At 37.7% G+C, this 21,580-nt stretch overlaps 1 protein-coding gene across 2 annotated transcripts in view; it reads left to right on the top strand.

Moving 5' to 3' along the window:
* Window positions 1–21,580, top strand: part of TRIM24 (tripartite motif containing 24) — a 59,550-nt gene that overhangs the window by 13,130 nt on the left and 24,840 nt on the right. For both annotated transcript variants that reach the window (XM_088141125.1, XM_088141124.1), the window contains exons 2-6: window positions 3,790–3,908; window positions 14,596–14,743; window positions 16,989–17,121; window positions 17,407–17,523; window positions 20,471–20,585. In XM_088141125.1, the coding sequence (XP_087997251.1) occupies window positions 3,790–3,908; window positions 14,596–14,743; window positions 16,989–17,121; window positions 17,407–17,523; window positions 20,471–20,585 (632 nt within the window). The remainder of the gene's footprint in view (window positions 1–3,789; window positions 3,909–14,595; window positions 14,744–16,988; window positions 17,122–17,406; window positions 17,524–20,470; window positions 20,586–21,580) is intronic.

Genomic DNA, 21,580 nt, shown 5'->3' with positions numbered 1-21,580 from the left:
TTCCAAACGCCCTCTCATGTAAGCCTGAATATGACCTTCCTTACTCACCTCCCCCAGCTACCATACTGCTACAACTTTGAGCTCCCCTGAAAAGGCAGGGAAGGGCTGACTGTTGATCTCTTTGATCAGATTAGTGCAATTCTTACCTCCCCCCATACTGGTAGATAGTGAAGAAAAGTATAAAGTGGAGACTATTTTGGACTTTAGACACAAGAGGAGATGTTTGGAATACCTGATCCAGTGGAAAGGCTACCCAGAGTCAGAGAGATCGTGGGAGGCTGCAGTGGCCATGCATGCTCCACAATTGGTGCACCAGTTTAATTGGCATTGCCCAGGGAAACCTGTCCACATGAACTGCCACTGTCTCAAGAGACTGGGGCATCCCAGGAAGAGTAACATGGGCTGGAGTGGGCCACAGAGCTCACAAGTAGGGGACAGGGAAAACATCTGAGCTTATCAACATCAGGGATACAAAACTATCCTACTTGGTAAACCAGATTAAGAAACCAATGCCACGTAGCTCAGTGTACAATTTTTATTGTAACAGCTATAGTAACAGAATCTTGCAAGCCTCAATGTGCTTCCCCTTCCCTTCCTTTATCTCAGTGTGAAGTAGGTTGGGCTTGTCTAAGACATTTTCTCAAGTTACTTTCTTGATCTGGGCTCAGGCTTTTAATCTATCCATTGCCTTGGTAGTGGTTGTTCTTCCTATCCCTCAAGGCCATTCTCTCTTTTCACTAAAACAAGAGCAGGCTGCATAGCAGGAAGGAGTGGTTCCCATGGCCCTGACAGATTTCTCTGGGAATGCAGGAAGCGGACTGAGGCTAATGGGGAAGGTGATGCAGAGAGTAGAAAGGATGGCCTTGATGCAGAGAGGAAGCTCTGTTACCAAGGCAACAAACAGATAACCGTGGTTTAAGCCCATACCAAGATAGATATTTACGAAAATGGCTAAGGCATTTAAACCCCTTTAGAGGTTTGGCTGATAAGCCAAGCTAAGTATAGATTTCTGGCTAGTATATTAATATGTTATTCTTAGACAATATAGTGTGTTCCTGCTGAAAGAAAATAAAGATGCATTTATATAGGGGTCAGTATTTATCATAAGTTAAAATAATAAGCTTAACAATCCTGAATAAATTAGAAGTGAGAAGTGGAACTGATGAATGGCAGAATGTTTTTGAGGACCATTGTTGATTATTTATATCTGAGTGTTTGATAAGGAGCTTGATTCTTAGGAATAGATTTTAAATTATTCAGCAGTATTCTATTTTTTCCTTCCCATTCAGTTTTATGTTGACAAGTCCGGCTTTCTTTCCTTTAGCAGTTAAAGGAAATAGAGCAGCATTTAAGTTGAAGTAGTCAACATGCACACTTGAACTTGATTTTAACTTTAAAAATGCCTGCTTGGGTATATAGTGTGTTTAATGCCTATATTGTATTTTGGCATTTAGTATCATGAACTTTATTGTACATTTCAGAAGAGCTAACATGGTAAAATAAGATTAAATACAAAAAATATAGGTAAAACAATAAGCCCTCAGAGGAATACAGTGGTACCTCGGGTTACGAACGCCTCTGCTTATGAACTTTTTGGGTTGCGACCAGCTCCGGCCGCAAAAATTTGCCTCGGTTTGCGAACTCCGCCTCGGGGTACGAACCGGATCCGCGGCCATTTTCCGCCATGCCACGTGGTCCGCGGCCATTTTCCGCCCGTGCCATGTGGTCCGCGGCCATTTTTCCGCCCATGCCACGTGGTCCGCGACCGTTTTTCCGCCCTTGACGTGTGGTCCGCGGACGCCGGAACGGATTAACGGTAATTACATTGAACCTTATGGGAAAATTTGCTTCGGGTTGCGAACAAATCGGGTTGCGACCAGAGTCACAGAACGGATTAAATTCGTAACCCGAGGTACCACTGTACACAATTTCCTCTGTGGAAGGGGAAGGTGGAACACATGAAAAGGCGTCTATCAGTTCTGTGATGATGTGAAGAAAATAAAGGATTTTAAGGCATTTTACATAGTACTTCAGTCATATATAAGTCTTAATAGGCTAGCAAGTATTCAGAATACTTTTGCAAAGCTGCTTTGAACATGAATTAACAGTGTGAAAAAGCAGTTTTAAATAGAAGAGACATCAGTAAGAAGGGGCCTCTGTTGTTGGACCTGCAGCTGGTATGTGTAAGAAATGCATAGAGATGTTCCTTTTAAGTAGCACCATTTCAAACCCTTTAGACCAGTTTAACTGTCATCCAGCCCAGGTAGCCATGTTATATTTTTGGACTATTTACAGTGATGTTTACAAGGCAATAGGGTTGATATTTATAAAAGTATGCATGGCAAAGAAAGGGTGAACAAGGAGAGGGTTTTTTTGTATCTCCCATAATAGAACTAGAGGAAGAAAGCCCAAGGAAGCTGACTAGTAGAGGATTTAAAATTGCTGAGAGGAAATATTTCTTCACACACTTATGGTCACAATATGTAATGTTGACTGCTAGTTTAGATGGTTTCCAAAAGCACTAGACCAGTGATGGCGAATCTTTCGGGCTCAGTGTGTCAAAAATTTGGTAAATGCCTAACTTGACTGTTGGCGTGTCACCTCCCTGAAACAAAAGAGAAACAATTATTTACATATTCATTTATTTAAAAAAAACACACTCCAATCACGTGTGGTGCTATAAAGCAACATCAAATAATTACAAAAATGAAATATGAATAACACAAACTCAGTTTCTTGGTAACTCAGACAGGGAGAATAGTTGTCAGGTGTTGGTGAACGCTAGTGCATAACCCAAAATCTTGTGGCATGTCACCTTTGACACGTGTCATAGGTTCGCCATTACTGCACTGGACAGATCCTACGAGACAGGTCTATCAATGGCTACTAGTCTTGATGATGAGGTGCTATCTCCAGATATGGGGGATGTCTCCCTCTACATGTTAGTGTATGGGAGCAACAATGGGAGAAAAGAACTGCCTTGATCTCTGGGCTTTCTACTTGTATCTGAGTTCATTAGAGTCTCATTATGCAGTTTCTTAGAAGGAGGGTATTAAGTGTTTGACCTTTACATCAGACTAGGTCATTAAACTTTGGTCTTTCTCCAGCTTAATCTTGGTTTTAAATCTGTTCAATATCTAGGTAATTGTCAAAGTATACTGTACTCTTACAAGTACCACTCTGCCTGAAGAGGCACTTTACCTCAGAGTAGTTTATCAGAGAAATAACTACTGTTAGATGAAGTCAGTTGAATTCTTTCAGATACCCCAACATTTAGATATTTTATAAAATCATGAATAATTTTCTAGATAACATAACAATGCAAATTTCCTTTACTTATAAAGCAGCATCTTTCCCATTGATTTTGATGTTCTTTATACAATATTTTTCATCCTTACAATGCTATAAACTCACATACATTTATTTTATTTTTATATACTGAGGTATCTGAATGTTATAATTTTAAAGGTACTAATTAATTCATAAAAATGCATGTTACCTGTCTTTGCTTTAGAGCTTAAGTTGTAAATGCATTCCACATGGTCTAATATATGATTGTCTCAGTTCCATGAACCCCAAAATAGGGATGTGCTTTTAGTTTAAGAAATCTCTCAATTTAAAACAAATCTCTATTGCATTAATGTGTGGCTTAGAGAAGAACTTGAGAATGTATTATTTGCTACTAAGAAATGGAACACTGTTGAATAGGACAAAAAATTCTTGAAAAAATGAGTGGATAAAGTTTGATTTGTAAATTTATAATTTACCCCATTCTTTTTTTCTCACCAGTTGGTGTTGTTCGCTGTCCAATTTGTGGCCAGGAATGTGCAGAAAGACACATTATTGACAACATCTTTGTGAAGGATACTACTGAGGTTCCCAGTAGTACAGTGGAGAAGTCAAATCAGGTGTGTGTGTCTAGGTGTTTTTGGGATTCCTCAAAACTGCCAAATATGTGATGTTCCATTTACAAATTTAAACTAATGGTTCATGAAAAATTCTTGCAGCCATATATTATTTTATAGTTGTCTGGAAAGTGAGTAAGGATTGCTAAGACTGTTTTGAAGCTAGAAATTACTATGCTATACAATTTGCAGTTTACAAAGAAACATAGTAATAAAACAGGAGAAAATAAATATTACAATATGTAAATATATACTGACTTGAATAGGCTTACAAAAACGATTGAAGTATTTTTCAGTTTGATAAACCATTAAAGAAAATCTTCAGTTGCATGTTTTATTAATTGAAATAGGACAGTAAAAGCAAAAATAGGCAAGTAAGAGCACTCCTTTCTTTAGCATTTCTTCCTCAGAAAACGTTAGTTGAGATATTGACATTGTACATGGTTTATTCACTGAAATGTTGCCGGATGAAAAATGGGCCAGGTTTCAATAGGAAATCAGTGGTCTTTGATTTCTGCGTATTGAAGATTTGCTTCCTAATAGAAAAGAATGAAACTTTGGTTGCAGAGGTCAAAAGTCAAAGCAGTTTATCTAAGAAATAGGAGAAGATACCCTAACCCTAAAGACAGAATAAGAGAGGTGTTAAGGGGAAGAAAGATATTGTGGCTTAATTGTATACAATTAGAGAAGTGGACTAGGGAGTGGATAAATGAAAATAAAGAATGTAGAGGTTATACAAGATTCGAGAAGATGATTTTAGAGAGAGAAGAGAAGACAATATAGTTATTAAAGGTGAAACAAGTGAAATTTATAAGATATTATTAGAAATTGAAGGTCAACAAGATTATCTCAAATCAGTATGGGATTATGACTTAACACAACAAATAAGTAATCAGAGTTGGGGTAAGATATGGGATATGCATAATTTAAAAATTACTTTAAATTGGTCTGGAGATGGTATCTGACACCTGTAAGATTAAACCAAATAGATAGGAAATATTCAGTAACATGTTGGAGGGGATGTCAGGAGTCGGGTACATACGTGGTGGAGTTGTAAACAGGTACAGAAGTTCTGGCAACAGGTATTTAAAGAGATAAATGAGATAATTGGGATAAATTTGGAAGTATGTCCGGATATAGCACTGTTATCAATATATGATAAAGTTAGATGCACTCAAGCTACTAAAGATTTAATTACAAATTTAATGACGGCAAGACTAATGATAGCTAGAAAAAGGAAAAAAGGTGATTATCAAATAGAGGAATGGTATAAAGAAGTGTGGGATATTGCAATCAATGATAAGTTAACATGTAATATTAAAGTTAGAAGGGGGTTGCAAAGTTGAAATAACTTTGCAGAGATATGGAATATATTATAGAATTTATCTTAACTGAAAGGGAAAGGATGTATACCTATATAAGAATTATTATATTTTTGGAAAGAGGAATGATTAAGCAAAATATTGGTCCTGGGGGTGGGGTGCACGTTTAATGTTTCATTTTATAATTGTAATTACTAAATTTATATGTAAAAGTAATAGAAGTTGGAAACAAGTTATGTTTGTATGTATATGTGTTATTGAATAAAATATAAAAAATGTTTTTAAAAAAGGAGAAGCAACTAGTTGTAACCTTAAGAAATTGAAAATAGGTCAGATGAATGTTTGCTATTTCTACTAGGTTACTTGCATAAATAGCCTTTTAAGAAATAACACCAAATGATAAAGATATGAAAATTAGTATCCTTTTCTAATAAGAAAAGTCCCTTTTTAGTTGTATGAAAAGGCTGTTGTTAAAGTGACCAGTGTATCTTGAACAATGTATCTGTTAAAGTCTTTTCATGTTTAAATTGCCTTTAAAAAGGACCACATGGGAGGATAAAATATAAGCCATTCTTATACACTTGGTGATGTGTGCATATGTTTGAAATATGGTTGGTAGTGATGAGGAAAATAAAATAAAATTTTTAATAAAGCTAAACATTTATATTGCATAAAATATTTAGAATATTAAGATATATTTTAGTACTTAGAGAACAACTGAATCATTGGTAAATTTAACAGTTTTAAAAATAGCAGCAAATTTCTCAATAGCAATACCTTGAACTAAAAGCAGTACCATAAATTAAAACATGAATGTTTTGATCTAATAAATAAAATGTATGCATCAATTATAGAGAAGTAAAATTAAAATGTTTCTATTAACAAATACAGAAAGTAAAAATTATATTTAATTAGACAAAACGTTAGTCCATCTCTTTATAGCACTTAGCAAAAAGTTATCATTTGTTTTGATGATAGTCATTTATCCCAGAAAAAGAGTCCCATACTAAGCAGATACAGGTGGTCCTCACTTAATAACCATTCATTTAACAATGGTTTGAAGTTACAATGGGCTTGGAAAGGGTGCTTTAGGGCTCATAAAGCACTTCCGGCCATCCTAAAACGTCACGCCACCCCCTGTGGTCATGTGGCTGCATTTCAGGTGCTTGGCAACTTGCTTGCATTTACAACTGGTTGCCAAGCGCCCCGTGTTCGCCATTTGCCATTGTCTCTGCCGGCTTCCCCAGAAAGTCAGTGGGGAAGCTGGCAGGGAATGTTGTAAGCAGAGGGGACGGAGGGGAGCTGAAATCCTTCATGGGGCTGGAGGAACGGAGCTCAAATCCTGAAGATTTGAGCTCCATTCCTCCAGCCCCATGAAGGATTTCCTTTCTGTGCAAGGAGAGGAGCTGAAATCCTTTGGCAGGCTGCAGGAACATTTGAGAGTGAAAGGTCTGTTTGCTGGGAGCCGAAATACTTCAGCAGGTAGCCCTTTAACTCTGTCCGCTTAACAACCCAGGAGATCACTTAACGACCACAATTGGGAGTGCCTGGATTGCAGTCATTGAGCGAAGCAGTCACATGTGTGTTTCAGTTAACGACTGCTTTGCTCAGTGATCAAGATTCTGGTCCCAATTGTGGTCATTAAGTAAGGACTACCTGTAATCTTATGAGCTTAAAACATTCCTTACTGTTTTCATTTTTTTGAACCAACTAAATATGTTAAACTATCTTTAATTGAAAAAAATCTCAAGGTAAATAGCAATATACAAGAGTGCTATTCTGTAATTCAAAATGCTTAAGCACTGCAAATATTTTACTTGAATATTTTTACAAAGTCTCAGTAAATGCAAAATAACAAAGGGTGGGCAAGTGGTTTGTCATACTTAGAACAGAAAATTTGGGTGGCACTAAAATAATATAGAGTGAGTTTTAGCAAGATATTTTTTATCGCCATTAAAAAGGAGAATAAGAAGGTTTGTTAGAAGTTGTTGAAGCTATACCAACATCTTAGTATTATGGAGCCATTTGAACTGTAGTTCTCCACATTATGGGTTCATGTTGGCTGGCTAATTAGCCTTTCTGAAGTTATACTTGGGAATATAGTTTCATCTCATGAACTTGCAATTATTCTGCCAAGAATAGAGTACTTCTATATCAGGTCCTGCAGTTCAACAAAATGTGCAACTAGAGGCAGTTTTGAGCTCTTTGGAAAAGAAATAGGGTATACATGTAATGAATAAATTTGGGAGTCACAGTAATCACTTCAGATCAAACTCTAAATGGCTGTCAGCATTATTGCAGATGGTAATATTCCTCCTGTATTAACTGATGTTCCACCTTTGATACCCACTATGACTCTGAATTTTTGGATAATCTATTGTTACAAAACCCCGTTTTTAGTTTGGCACAGTAGTGTTATCTAAAGCATCTGGTAAAGATAATATAAAATCAATAAAAAATAATAAAGATAAAAGATGGCAAGCCTGATGAAGTGAGTAGTCTCACTCTCCCTTGCCGAAGGCCTGGGTGAAGAGCCAGTCATCACAGCTCTTGTAAACAGCAGCAGAGTGGGGGGCTATCCTGATCTTGGGAATCTTGTTCCAGAGGGCAGGGGCTGCTATAGAGAAGGTATGCTTCTGGGGTCCTGAGAGATGACATTGTTTAAGCGAAGGAACCCAGAGCATGCCAATCTTGCAGGATCAAATCGGCCAGGCAGATGTTATGGGAGACAGGCAGTCCCACCACACCCTATGCCATGAATACATTGATAAATCAATGCCATGATGAGAGGCCTAAATAGATAATAGATGGTTCATTTTTTGTCCTTTATAATCAATTTATATACTGGCATAGAAAACTAGTCTGTGTCTTTCTTATTTATCCACAAGTTGTTAAGCTCTGTTTGGCACTAGATAATTTTCTGATTTGCTGGCTAGGCCCATGACATCAAAGATGTGGCTTTTTGCTTCATTGGGCAAAGCAACAGTCAGTTTCCCTGAAATGGCCATCTTCCAGTTGTCTCCCACATTCTATAAAACTGAGGATAATGCTTAAGAAAAAGGAAGCAATAGAAGCATAAACAACAAGAAGCGCCTATTTAACAGTCTCCAATCAGAAGACTGAGATAATCCATATCCAGCCATTGCCTTTGCAATCAGTTTTTAACATATACTGAAATCCTTGATCTTAGGCAAGTAATATACAGCGCATTCGGAAAGTATTCAGACCCCCTTCACTTTTTTCAATTTTGTTATGTTGCAGCCTGATACTACAATCGTTCAAATTCACTTTTTTCTCATGAATCTACACTCAGTACCCCATAATGTCAAAGTGAAATCAGAATTTTAGAAATGTCTGTAAATTTATTAAAAAGGAAAAACTGAAATATCACATATACTTAAGTATTCAGACCCTTTACTCAGTACTTTGTTGAAGCACTTTTGGCAGCAATTACAGCCTCGAGTCTTTTTCGGTATGACACAACAAGCTTTGCACACCTGGATTGGGGGATTTTCTGCCATTCTTCTTTGCAAATCCTCTCAAGCTCAGGTTGGATGGGGACCATTGGTGGACAGCCATTTTCAGGTCTCTCCAGAAATGTTCAATAGGGTTCAAGTCAGGGCTCTGGCTGGCCCACTATAGGACATTCACAGAGTTGTCCCTAAGCCATTCCTGTGTTGTCTTAGCTGTGTGCTTAGGATCGTTATCAGGTTGGAAGGTGAACCTTTGGCCCACTCTGAGGTCCTGAGTGCTGTGGAACAGGTTTTCATTGAGGAGATTTCTGTATTTTGCTCCATTCAGCTTTCCCTCAACCCTGACCAATCTCCCAGTCCCTGCTGCTGAAAAACACCCCCACCACCATACTTCACTGTTGGGATGGTATTGGGCAGGTGATGAGCGGTGCCTGGTTTCCTCCAGACGTAATCTTTAGAATTGAGGTCAAACAGTTTAATCTTGGTTTCATCAGGCCAGAGAATCTTGTTCCTCAGAGTCTGAGAGTCCTTCAGGTGCTTTTTTGCAAACTCCAAGCGAGCTTTCGTGTGTTTTGCATTGAGGAGAGGCTTCCGTCTAGCCACTCTGCCAGAAAGCCCAGATCAGTGGAGGGCTGCAGTGATGGTTGTCCTTCTGGAACTTTGTCCCATCTCCACACAGGATCTCTGGATCTCAGTCAGAGTGACCATCGGGGTCTTGGTCACCTCTCTTACTGAGGCTCTTCTCCCCCCATTGCTCAGTTTGGCCGGGTGACCAGCTCTTGGAAGAGTCCTGGTTATTGCAAACTTCTTCCATTTGAGAATTATGGAGGCCACTGTGCTCTTGGGAACCTTCAGTGCAGCAGAATTTTTTTTGTAGCCTTCCCCAGATCTGTGCCTTGCAATAATCCTGTCTCTGAGCTCTGCAGGCAGTTCCTTTGACCTCATGGCTTTTACTCTGATACAGTATGCATTGTCAGCTGTGAGGCCTTCTATAGAGAGGTGTGTGCCTTTCCAAATCATGTCCAATCAATTTACTTTACCACAGGTGGACTCCAATCAAGGTATAGAAACAGCTCAGCAACAATCAAGAGAAATGGGAGGCACCTGAGCTAAATTTCAAGTGTTGTTGCAAAGGGTTTGAATACTTATGCCAATGTGATAGTTCAGTTTTTCCTTTTTAATAAATTTACAGACATTTCTAAAATTCTGTTTTCACTTTGTCATTATGGGGTACTGAGTGTAGATTCATAAGGAAAAAAAATGAATTTGAACAATTGTAGTATCAGGCTGCAACATAACAAAATTGAAAAAAGTGAAGGGGGTCTGAATACTTTCCGAATGCACTGTATCAGCCATCCCTTGCTTTTCCTTATATTATTTCCCTTCCTTCCACCATTCCCCCCCACCCACCCCGCTCAGTCTTTTTTATGTTTAGAGATTTGACTTCATTGGTTTAATATAGTAATTCCGTATTAAAAACTTTCCCCCAGGAATCCCTTGTGTTTCAAGATTGGTGCTAAGTTTAAGTTTTGTTACTTCTGTGCTTTGGGCTAGAAGCACAGAAGTATATGTAAAAGAAATAACTGACAGGAAACAAAGTATTCAAAACAATCAAAATCAAACAAAACAAAGAGGCAAAAGTACAAAAGGGAACTCCATAATCAACTTCTCTCCAAGGCCTGGGAACACATCCAGGTCTACAATAGGGTGGGATAATAACATTAGGGTGGGAACCATATGAACCTCTTGGGGGGAGATCATTCCAGAGGACAGGAATTGAAACAGAGTAGGCACATTTCTTACATTCCTAAGGTCCTGCAAAATGACATTCTATAATTGATGGGACTCAGGACACACCCACCCTGCTTCATTGTACCAGATGGGCAGAGACAACTAGAAATAGGTGGTCCTTTAGATAGCCAGGCCCTATGTCTTGAAGGGCTTTAACGGGGATAACCAGAAACTTGAATTGCACCCAGATGCCAACAAGGTAACTAGTGCAGCTTATGAAGCAGTGGGGTGCCCCCATCATTGCCCACACTGCCACATTCTGGACCAATTGTAACTTCTGGATGGTCTTTAAGGGCAGCCCCAAGTAGAGGACATTACAGTAATCCAATTGTGAGGCAGCTAGGGCAAGAATGACTGTCTGAAGGGCCTTTTGATCCAGGACAGGGGGCAGCTTGTATACTAGTTGTACCTGTGCAGAAGCCAGATTCCAGCTGAATGGTAGAAGAAACTTTCTAACAGTAAAAGCAATTTGGCTGTGAAATCAATTACATAGTGGTGGTGGACTCCATTTCATTGGATGTGCTCATGCAACGTCTAGAGGACATCTGTCTGGGATGGTTTAATTTGGATTCTTGCACTGAGCAGAGTGGTTGACTTGATAACCCAACTCTGTTATTCTGTGGAATTCCAGAGTTAAAACATTAATTGATATGGTTTGGTCTTGTTCTATTAATGTTAATACTTTGGACACCAACAGGATTGTTAATATGAATCTGGTCAATTGCTGTGTGTTAAAGATGTGCATGTTCTTCTGGGTTATAATCCCAGTATGTTTGGAATCCAACAAAGTGTTAAAAAGTGTGGATATTCGGGGCATAAGGGTTGGCTAGAAGAATTATTGTGCAACCCTGGAATTAAAAAAAAAACATTTAATTTGTACCAATCAGTTATTGATAAATGTTAATATTTAGAATTGTGTTTTCCCAGAAAGTGGCAAGGAAGAAGTCTGTAGACAAAACTAGAGTTCTGTTTATAACACAGTTTCCAGCCTTTTCCCTCTTTTGTTGTTAACAATGATGGTTAGATTATTTCATTAATACAGATGTAGGATTTATATTTTTTGCAGGGGGAAGGTTAGCTTATCATTATGTGAATCTGCATTTATAATCTAGAGTTTTTGAAAGATTTAAAACTATACTGCATAGGGGGAATTCTAGTATTTTGGGAAATACTAGAATGGTTTTTAATGTCTATCCTATGACTGAAATAAAGATTATCTTTTGTTATGGTCTACAACAACACCTTAAAATAGAAAAAAGGAATCCTTAAACAACACACACACACATATATATTCTACAACATGACTAAAATAATTCAAAATTGTTAAAAATACACTTCTCAAAGCATTAGCTAATGATTCTGTTTCCAACTTTTAACTTCTCAGAGGAAAAGTTGTAGTCATTTCACAGCTAAAAATAACAGAATCATAGACTTCTTGGCTCTCCATTCACATGTCATGGATGAAAAATGCAATTAATTGAACATGCAAGTGAATAAACAAAGATTCCAATAAGAAATAAACCTTGCCAACATAGTTTCTCCCAGATATTTTGGACTATAATTATTAGCCAGTATAGCTGTTGGCATAGACTTTGGAATCCCAAAATAGAAGCAACAATCAATTCAGAGAACAAAATAGAATTAAGTATTCTATTAAGAATAAAATGCAGGTGGATCCTTAACATGAAATTACTACTTTGCATCTTTCAGAATCTGGGGGCTCCAGTGGGTTCTTTTCCTTTTTTTTTTTTTCCTTTCCCTTTCTTTCTTTTGGCTAAATGTAAAATTCAGCATCACTATTGCAAAACCACATTTAGATGGAGCTATACATATTTTTATCAAACTATATGGAGGGCACTTGACAGAAATGGACCATTCATGAAACATTTTTAAAATAAATAATCTATATACAGGTAGTCATCATTTAGCGACTGCAGTTGGGATCAGCCACTTAGTCATTAAGTGACACAGTCTCTAAGTGAAAATCATGTGACCACAACTGTGCTTACAATTTTACTTCAGCTTTCCTGTTTTACAGTGTCAGAAGAATATGACCCCAAATGGTGGGGAAGGTGTCACAAACTCAACTCACAAGGAAGCTGGGTAAAAGGGCAAATCTTACAGCCCTTTTTCCCCACTCCCCTGCCCTTTGAAATGCTCACCCCGGCACTGGGTAATTAGCAAGAAGAGAATTAATGTTTGAATTTACATTCATTAGAGAGGAAGGGATTATGAGAGAGTAAGCAGGCACACAATGGGGAATACACATGAAAGGAATGCGATAGCACCAGCTGTTTGCCTAGGGAGCTCCCAGCTGTGAGCCAGGAGCTGGTTAGGAGGAAACAAAAGCCTTTAGTGAAAACTGATAAAGGTCTTGTCAATTTCAGGCAGCAGCTGCCAGCTGCTCCTAAGTTCTAATCAACTAATTAAGGTCACAGAACTGAGCTTCTTAACTTGTGGTTAGCACCCTGTAGGGGAAGAAAAGCAGCTCAGGAAGAGATTTCTTGTTTAGCCAATCTCTCTGCTGTGCAGGGGGGGGGGGGGGAAAGAAAGAAAAAATGGGTCAGGCACAGGACCACACATACTAACTGACTGTAATGGCAAACATGACAGAGAGAGGTGCTGCAAAGGTCGTAAACAAAGCATTGGTCACAAAGTTACTTTTTTATCCCTGTCATAACTGCAAATGGTTGCTGTCTGAAGTCATTAAATGAGGATTACCTGTAGTTTTTAAGTAATCAAACTGCAGTTTATTTCATAATGAATCTCAGTTTTTGTATACTTTAACCCTTGGGCTTCTAAGGGAAAAACATGCTTTGAAGCATGTGTAGATATTAACCTAGCACTAGTTGGTATTTCCTTAAAGGAGCTGCTGCTTTTCCTGGAATCATGTGATTGTCTTCCACAACTGCCACGTGGTTCTAAGAAAAAAAAAAGTGTCTGAGTTTAGAAGTTGCTGACAAAAGACTGGTTCCTTTTTTCAGTTAGTCCAGTTAATTTTACCTATAGGCTTAGAAGCATTTTTAGCCCTTTAATTTTAATTTGGAAGAGCTGCTTCCAGGGATTTTCATCGAATAATAGTGTTATGTATTTCATTCTAAAATTAGATTTGTATGTTTTGATTTGCTTCCCACTTAAAACTCTTTCCTATTGCCATGGATACAGCATCAGTTTGGAAGAAACCTAAAACATCAATGTCTGTGAATTAAAAAAAAATGACTTGCATACAGGTAGTCCTTGAATTACAACCATTTGTTCAGCAACTGTTCACCATTATGGCAGCACTGAGCAAATGCTAGTTATGCTGGTCCCTGAAGCTATGGCCATTGCAGCGCCACCACAGTCATGTGATCAAAATTCAGGCACTTGGCAGCCTGCCTGCACTTATCACTGCAGGGGTGCTTTAATTCCCCCCACCCCCATCTCTGCCCTTTTGGCCCCCCTGCACTCACTGGCCTTGGTCTTGCTGTCCCTGCCACCCTTGCTGGCCTTGCTGCCCCTGCAGTCCTGTGCCTGTCCCCTATCCAAATCGCTTGTGGCCTTCTTGCTAGGCTTTAGAAGCCTCAGAAGCCTTCCAAAGCCTCACAAGAAGGCCGCACATGATTTGAACAAGGGGCGGGTGTGGCCTTCGAAAGAAGGCTTGGCGCAACCAGCAACTGCCTTGTGAAGGGCCAAGCTAGGTGTGCCTCATCAGCAGCAGGAAGAAAACAGCAAGGGTCAGCTGGGAGCGGCAAGGACAGCAGGGGGAGTGGAATGCAAGGCAGCCAAAAGGGCAGAGATGGAGGGGAAATGGGTGGGGGGGTTTAAAGAGGAGGCAGTCCCTTACCTTACCAAGGTTTGGAGCTGGGAGAGACCAAGCTGGGAGTGGCTTGGATCAGGTGGGATTCAATTAACGATGGCAACTGGGACTGCCAGGATTGCTGTTGCTAAGTGCTGCGGTCACATGACATTGCAATTAGCAACAGACATTCCAGTCCCAATTGCCATTGTAACTCAAGGACTACCTGTACTTTGATTTCCCATAATAGTTCAAATGCTACTTGATGATCCCGTTAAACCTGAAAGTGGTTTCTTTCAAAAGATACTTTGTTTCTAATTTTGCAGGTGTGTACAAGCTGTGAAGACAATGCAGAAGCCAATGGTTTTTGTGTGGAATGTGTAGAGTGGTTATGCAAGACTTGTATACGAGCTCATCAAAGAGTGAAATTCACAAAAGACCATACAGTCAGACAGAAAGAAGAAGTTTCTCCAGGTAAACATCCATTTGTTTAGTTCTGCATAAGATAGATGTATCTGTATGTGTGAGTTAGTTTTATTTTATTAAATTATCTTGCCATCTCAGGATTAGCCTGCTTGGAAGAACTGGTGTTTTTTTTAAAGTTTATTTATTTTGAAAGAAAGGAGAGGAATACATTTCAATTAAGAATGGATCAGTGTCTGGACCTTTCTGAGGAGATTAGAACAGCTACTTTGAATTCAAAACGAGCTGTTTCAGGCAAAGAGTTTTGACTTCAAGATGTTTGAGATTCACAACATTTACACACCTATAGTTATTAATCCATTTTTTTGCCCTGACCTTGCTCTTTTATGGAATTGGCTTCTGGTATTTATATAATCATATGTTGATGCTTTCACATATTTGTTGAGGAAGAGGAAATCTATTCTTATCTTGTCACAGAGTTTAATTTTATCAAACGGAACAAGAAAGCAGATTTGCTTGGTGAAATGAAAATGCTGTTGTTTCCTAGTTTTGCTTCAGAGGTTTTGTGGATTTCCACTTAGCAATTTCTGGTCTTGTGAAATCAGTCAGTTCATGGTGAGGATCTGCCAAGTACTTTGGTTTTAGATTCTGTTGTAAGTCTGTGAGGTTGCTGCCATAAGACTAAATATTAAATTTTGCCTTGAAAAGGTTAGGAAGTTCCTCTTATTCTTGCTTTGTCATTAACTGCCTTTAAAAGGATGGGGTCTGTCTCTGATGAAATGCTGTTAATATGTTGCTAAGCATGAAATTCAGCATGCCTAAGAACCTTAGCTTAATCTTTTTAAAGAAAAAAACTTGCTTGTGGTTATTGTGTTCTTACTGAAAGTCTGCAAGCCTGATTTCCTGTATAAGATTTCCAGTGAGCAGGAAATGATACTTGTGTGCTCTGCATAACTCCTAACCCTTTAATGCAATTGGCAGTACCAGAATAGAATATTCATTCTTAATAATTTGCATAAGTTATAGACGTTATGGGATTTAGATGCTAGTGCACAACACTTAAAATTAATTAATATGAATTTTATCACTCTCTTTCATATGGTTAATTAAGAAGGATACTTTTTTCTCTTATATCTCACACAATACATAGGGTGTGTAAAACAATAATATTGTAATGGTCCATTTAGAGCCTGGAAGAGAATGAAGAAATTATTTATGAAACATCATCAACCTGAAAATTACTCATTTATCTGTAAATAAATTCCCTGGTTCACAGTAAATTCATTATCAAGAAACTGAAAAAGTTTCATCCTAATGAATTGTAAGATAAATTGGGCATTACAGTGAAAGTAGTCCCATTACTGAAGTGTCTGTAACCTTCTCATGTACTCATTTAATGCATCTTGTTCAAGAAGACTGTAGGAATCTTGCTTTTTGCTGAGTCTAAACCAAGAGTCTGACAAATATGTTCTCTCAGGGATAATTTCTTCTTGGGGCTACCGCCACTGTTGGAAGTGACTAGAATGGAGATGGGCAGTTTGAGGGCTCAGCTGGGTAGTGACCTGGCAATGTCAAAGGTAGATTAAATGGTGGGAATGGGTAAACTAGCTAAATTATAGAGGAAGAGGAGGGGAGGACATCACCATATCTGTATTTCTGCTTGGCCTCTTTAAAATTTACTAGATAACTATGTACCTTGATGTAGTGGGTTGAGAGGCAATGAGAAAATATTTATATATAATACTTTTTTCTGTTTTGAGAAATTAGAATTAGAATGATATATCTTTTCACATTTGTGATCTAAAAATGAATATGAAATAATTTTTTTTAATTTTTTTTATTTTTTCATGCATTTATAAGACTGCCCAACTCAAACAATGTGACTCTGGGTGGCGTACAAGAAAAGTAAATTAAAAAACCCATATAACATTTAAAAAGAGAATTTATATAATAATATTTATGTGATATTAAATCTTAATTTACAAGTTCACAAGATAGAAATATGTTGTAGGCATTGTCTCTGACTGTGGAAACAAAGCTTGAAGCACATTTTAGGCATGTTTCAGAGAACCCATTGAATAATTTTCCAAATACTTGAAAAAAGCAAACCAAGTGTGATTATGTGTATGGGAGAGAATGTGGAGTATGGAAGAAAAGAACCTTTTCTTTGTTTCTAGACTTTAAAAAGGGCAAAATGGTACTAGTAAGTTGAGGAGTTAATTTTCAGTTTTAGTCTAAGTTTGTAACAGTTAATTCCTATCCTTCAGGCTTTTTTTCCTTTTTCTTTTTTTAACAGAAGCTGTTGGTGTAACAAGTCAAAGACCTGTGTTCTGCCCTTACCACAAAAAGGAGCAACTGAAACTCTATTGTGAAACTTGTGACAAGTTGACATGTCGGGATTGTCAGTTGCTGGAACACAAAGAACACAGGTATTGACATGAGTTTATCTGAAAAAAAGGCAAAGTTGGATAAAGAGCTAATAATAATCTATTAGAAAAGTGCAGGTTTCAAGGGATAGACTGGCCTGATTTTTTTTTTTACCCCATTTGCTCTGGAGTTTTATATAATTTGATATGATTTACAGAAGTCATTATGGTTATATTTATATCTTTTTTCTTTTTTTCCCCTCTATTCAGTTTTGGTGTATTTATTTTTAAAAGGCTCTATGTAGAATACTCTTAATATAAACATGCTATATATTTCTCTTTTTGCAGATACCAGTTTATAGAAGAAGCCTTTCAAAATCAAAAAGTGATAATTGACACTCTTGTTACAAAATTGATGGAGAAAAGCAAGTATATAAAATATACAGGGGAGCAGATTCAAAATAGGTATTGAATCTTATTTTGCAATATTAAATATTACTTTAATATGATTAGCTTCTTTTTCATTTAGAAGTTTCCACAAAATGAGGTTTTATTCCCAATAATTGGATTCATTTAGTTTTTTGCCTTTCTAAATTTGACATGTAGTATAATGAGTTTAATATATGCACATGAAAATGCATAAAAGAGAATCACTGTAAGATAATTTGAGGGTCACTCACATCAGTGTGGAGGACTTTGAATATGATAATTCCTAAACATGTTATAACAACATAAAATGTCTCAATTGAACAAAGCATAAATCTTTTTCTACAGTGGCCAAATAAATGTCTGCAGGATATCCATAAGCAGGATGAATGCAGTTGACACAGAGAAAGAAAAACTAGAATTTCTACCCTAAATCATACTAGTTAAAATGTAATAATTTTTCAGAAGGAGTGTCCTGGCAATTGCATGGCCTGATAAATATTATAATCAGGAAGAGATTATGGAAGAGAGGAGCTGTTGTGTGGCTATAAGCTTGCCCAGATATTTTTTAAAGGAAAAGAGAAAACTGTGAGGGTTGAATGAAAAGTAATGCCTTTACCTCCATAATTTTAGTTTAATAGGGGTATTCTAATAAATTAAACAGGAAAATATTCCAGGAAATGAGCTCTTTTGTTACCTATATTTACTTAACCTCCACCATTCGCTACAAACTTCTCCCAATAATGGACAAACTTCTTAAAGCTGTCATGAAAGAACTCCACACTTCGGTTCTTCAACCAGATCCTGACAGTCCTTTCTAACTCTTCATTTGAGTCAAATAGATGCCCACGAAGTATTCCTTCATTTTTGGGAAAAGGTAGAAGTCAGATGGCATCAGGTCTGGACTGTATGGCAGATGGGGTAAGACAATGCGATCCAACTTTGCAATTGCTTGTTGGGTGGCTTGTGATGTGTGAGGCCTATTGTGGTCATGGTACAGAAAAAATTCCTTCTTGTGCTTCTGAACGATTCTTAATCATTGTTTCAAAGTTTTGAGTATCACAGTGTAGCGCTCTGAGTCAATAGTGATGTCAGGTTCCAGGAAATCAATGTGAATAACACCATCTGCATCCCAAAAAACTGTAATCATGAGTTTTCCTGCCGAAGCCTAGGTTTTGAATTTTTCTTCCACAGGTGAAGCTTTGTGATGATGCTTATGGACTGATGCTTCATTTCTGGGTCATAATGATCAGCCTCTGTTTTGAAGGCTGTCACAATTCTGTGAAGAAATTCCTCAGCTTCATTTTTATAGTATGACAACAATTGCTGGCAAATTTCAACTCTTGAAGCTTTTATTTCTGCCATAGGCATGTGAGGAACATCTGGCATAATCTTTCTGATATTGAAGAGAAGAACATAAATAATGTGACTCACACATTCCTATGAAATGCCAAGTTTGGCAGCAATTTCCCTTCGGGTGATCCACTAATTGTCCTTAATCAGTTCATCAACCTTTCTTGTGTGAAGCTCAACAGTTGCTGTCACAAGTTGTCTACTTCATTGTTCATGGCACAAATCGGCTTTTCCTGGTTCACCATCTTTACATTTTTTGGCCTACTGTCCCACAGTACTCCTGTCAACAGTCATCACCATAAGCAACCTGTTTTTGGTGGTGAGTTTCAATTGGAGGGACTCCTTCAATAGTCAAAAATTCAATCACAATGTGTTGTTTAATGCACACTGATGAATACTCACTGCAGCCTTCCATTTCACAAACATAGCAACACAACCTTTTCTAACAGCAACTTCCTGCCAATTAAAGTGAATGATGCTAAAGAATTCATCAGAGCTTCTAGTGTGTCAGTACTGTCAGTGACCTATACCACTGGAGGCATTACTTTTCATTCAACCCTTGTAAACCCATCAGTGGTAAAATTTGCTCCCCTATTCCCTGTTGGTTTACTTTAAAACATTTCCCTGCATATCTATCAGGGATATCTTCCATTTTCCCTTATAATATTCACCTAACCATGCAGCATTCTTAGGCAATTATATTAATCAGAAAGGCATGATGGAGATGGAGGCCCATTATGTCACTGTAGGTGGGTGTAGTAGCTTTTCTACATATTATTTTAATATAGTATTGCATACATTCTCTTATGCAAGCCAGTAATGCTATGAGTCCACATTCTCTGTGAACCTGTGGCAGCACCTGTTAGCATATTATTTAAAGAAGGATTTGAGAATAAGAGAAGAGCTAAAATACCAGGGCTGCACACACTGGGTTTTGACAGCTATTAGCTGCTTTAATATAGAGTGTGCTCCACAGTCTTTTAATGCTTTCTTGGGGCTTGAAGAAGTAGGCTGACATATTACATAATACAAAAAAAATGGCTTTTAGCAACCATAAAATCAATGTGTTTTGTTTTGTTTTGTTTTACACACACACACACACACCTATTTAAATTCCAGTGCTGTTTTTGAGCTGAACAAGCCACAGTGCTATGACATCCCACATATGTACATTATTGCCTATTATATTTTGGTCTATGGTTAATTACATTATTGACACCAAGAAAAGTGACAAAAATCACAGCAACATTGTGCTGTGTATAACTGTGTTTTGTGCAGTTTTGAAACATGCATATTATGTATAGGGAGGTAGCGCCTAGGCAACCTTTTGAAAAGGTTTTGAAAAAGTAAGCAGGGTTGGAACTAGTTAGTATTTGGATGGGAGACTAACAATACTAGACTGGGAATTTGAAAAAATATATATTTTAAAGGAGGCAGTGGCAAAACACTTCTGTATTGTCAAGAAAACTAAATATGTGCAGAAGTCACCAAGAGTTAAGCTTGAAGATTTATTCTTAATTATAGGCTGCTGTGATATCTTGCACAATATCAAGTTCTGAACATTGGCAATCATCACAAGTTGTGATCACTGTACTGTTTTAAGTATACTAAATAGTCTTTCTACGTTTTATAGAATCCATGAAGTGAATCGGAATCAAAAACTGGTGGAACAAGATATTAAAGTTGCTATTTTCACATTGATGGTAGAAATAAACAAAAAGGGAAAGGCTCTGCTGCATCAGCTTGAGGTAGATTTTATTCTCCCAAGGCACACTATTAAGTTGGTCCTTAGTGCAAAACACATAATTTTTGTGTTATCTATGGCTAAAAAATCTGAATATATCATATTTTATTAAAATACTTAAGGAACAAACAGTAACGAAATAATGGGTTTTCAAAGATTTCACAACATGAATATATATATCTTAACTTTGGTATAGCTTTTATAACTAAATATTATTTCTTGATTTTCATCAACTGTGTGGGAGTTACATAATATCTCCAACAGATATCCTTGTGTGTAAGGGTATAGGTACAGTCCAAGATAGCCATGTTTCTAACCTGGTAACTTATATGAATATTTTGCAGTAAAAACAAAACAATAGGAAAGTTGAGCACCTTAAAAGTTATTTAATTGTATTATCACATAAACTTTACATTATGCAAACCAACCATTTTCCGCATGCAAAACAAAATGGATATAGATTCAACGACAGTAATAAAAACATCCTGATAATCTGTAGGAGATTATTTTAGCTTCCAAGAACATTTTTTCCATCAAGATATAGACAAGGTAGTACTTGCAAAACGGAACTACAAAGACAGATTGGCTTGAAAAGTGATGGAACACTATAAATCCTTGGAGTTCCGGAGGCTGCAGCACCTCATGATCACATGATCGCCATTTGCAACCTTCCTTGCTGGCTTCCCCAGAAAGTCAAGCAAGGAAGGTTGCAAGTCGCTGGGATAAGTCTCCCCAACCTGTGCACCCTCCTTCAGCCCCTCTGTACCAATCGTAAGTGTGAGCTGGTTGCCAAGCATCCAGATCGCAATCATGTGACTGTGGCGGTGCTGGAATGGCTGGAACTCCAAGGACCAATCGTAACTACCATTCATTCAGCGCTGTCATAACTTCGAATGATCGCTGAATGAATGGTTGTTAACCAAGGACTACCTGTAGTGTCTTTGCCAGTTCTGCATTGCAGAATCTTACGGTTCTGCAAAGATTAGGAGGAAATTTATA

The sequence above is a fragment of the Python bivittatus genome, unplaced genomic scaffold (genome assembly GCF_059951505.1).
Source record: "Python bivittatus isolate LINGU-HERP-01145 unplaced genomic scaffold, Pbiv_v1 ctg000330_np1212, whole genome shotgun sequence".
Classification (NCBI taxonomy): Eukaryota; Metazoa; Chordata; class Lepidosauria; order Squamata; family Pythonidae; genus Python; species Python bivittatus.
The sequence above is the reverse complement of the archived record's forward strand: the minus strand, read 5'-3'. Positions and strand labels throughout refer to the sequence as shown.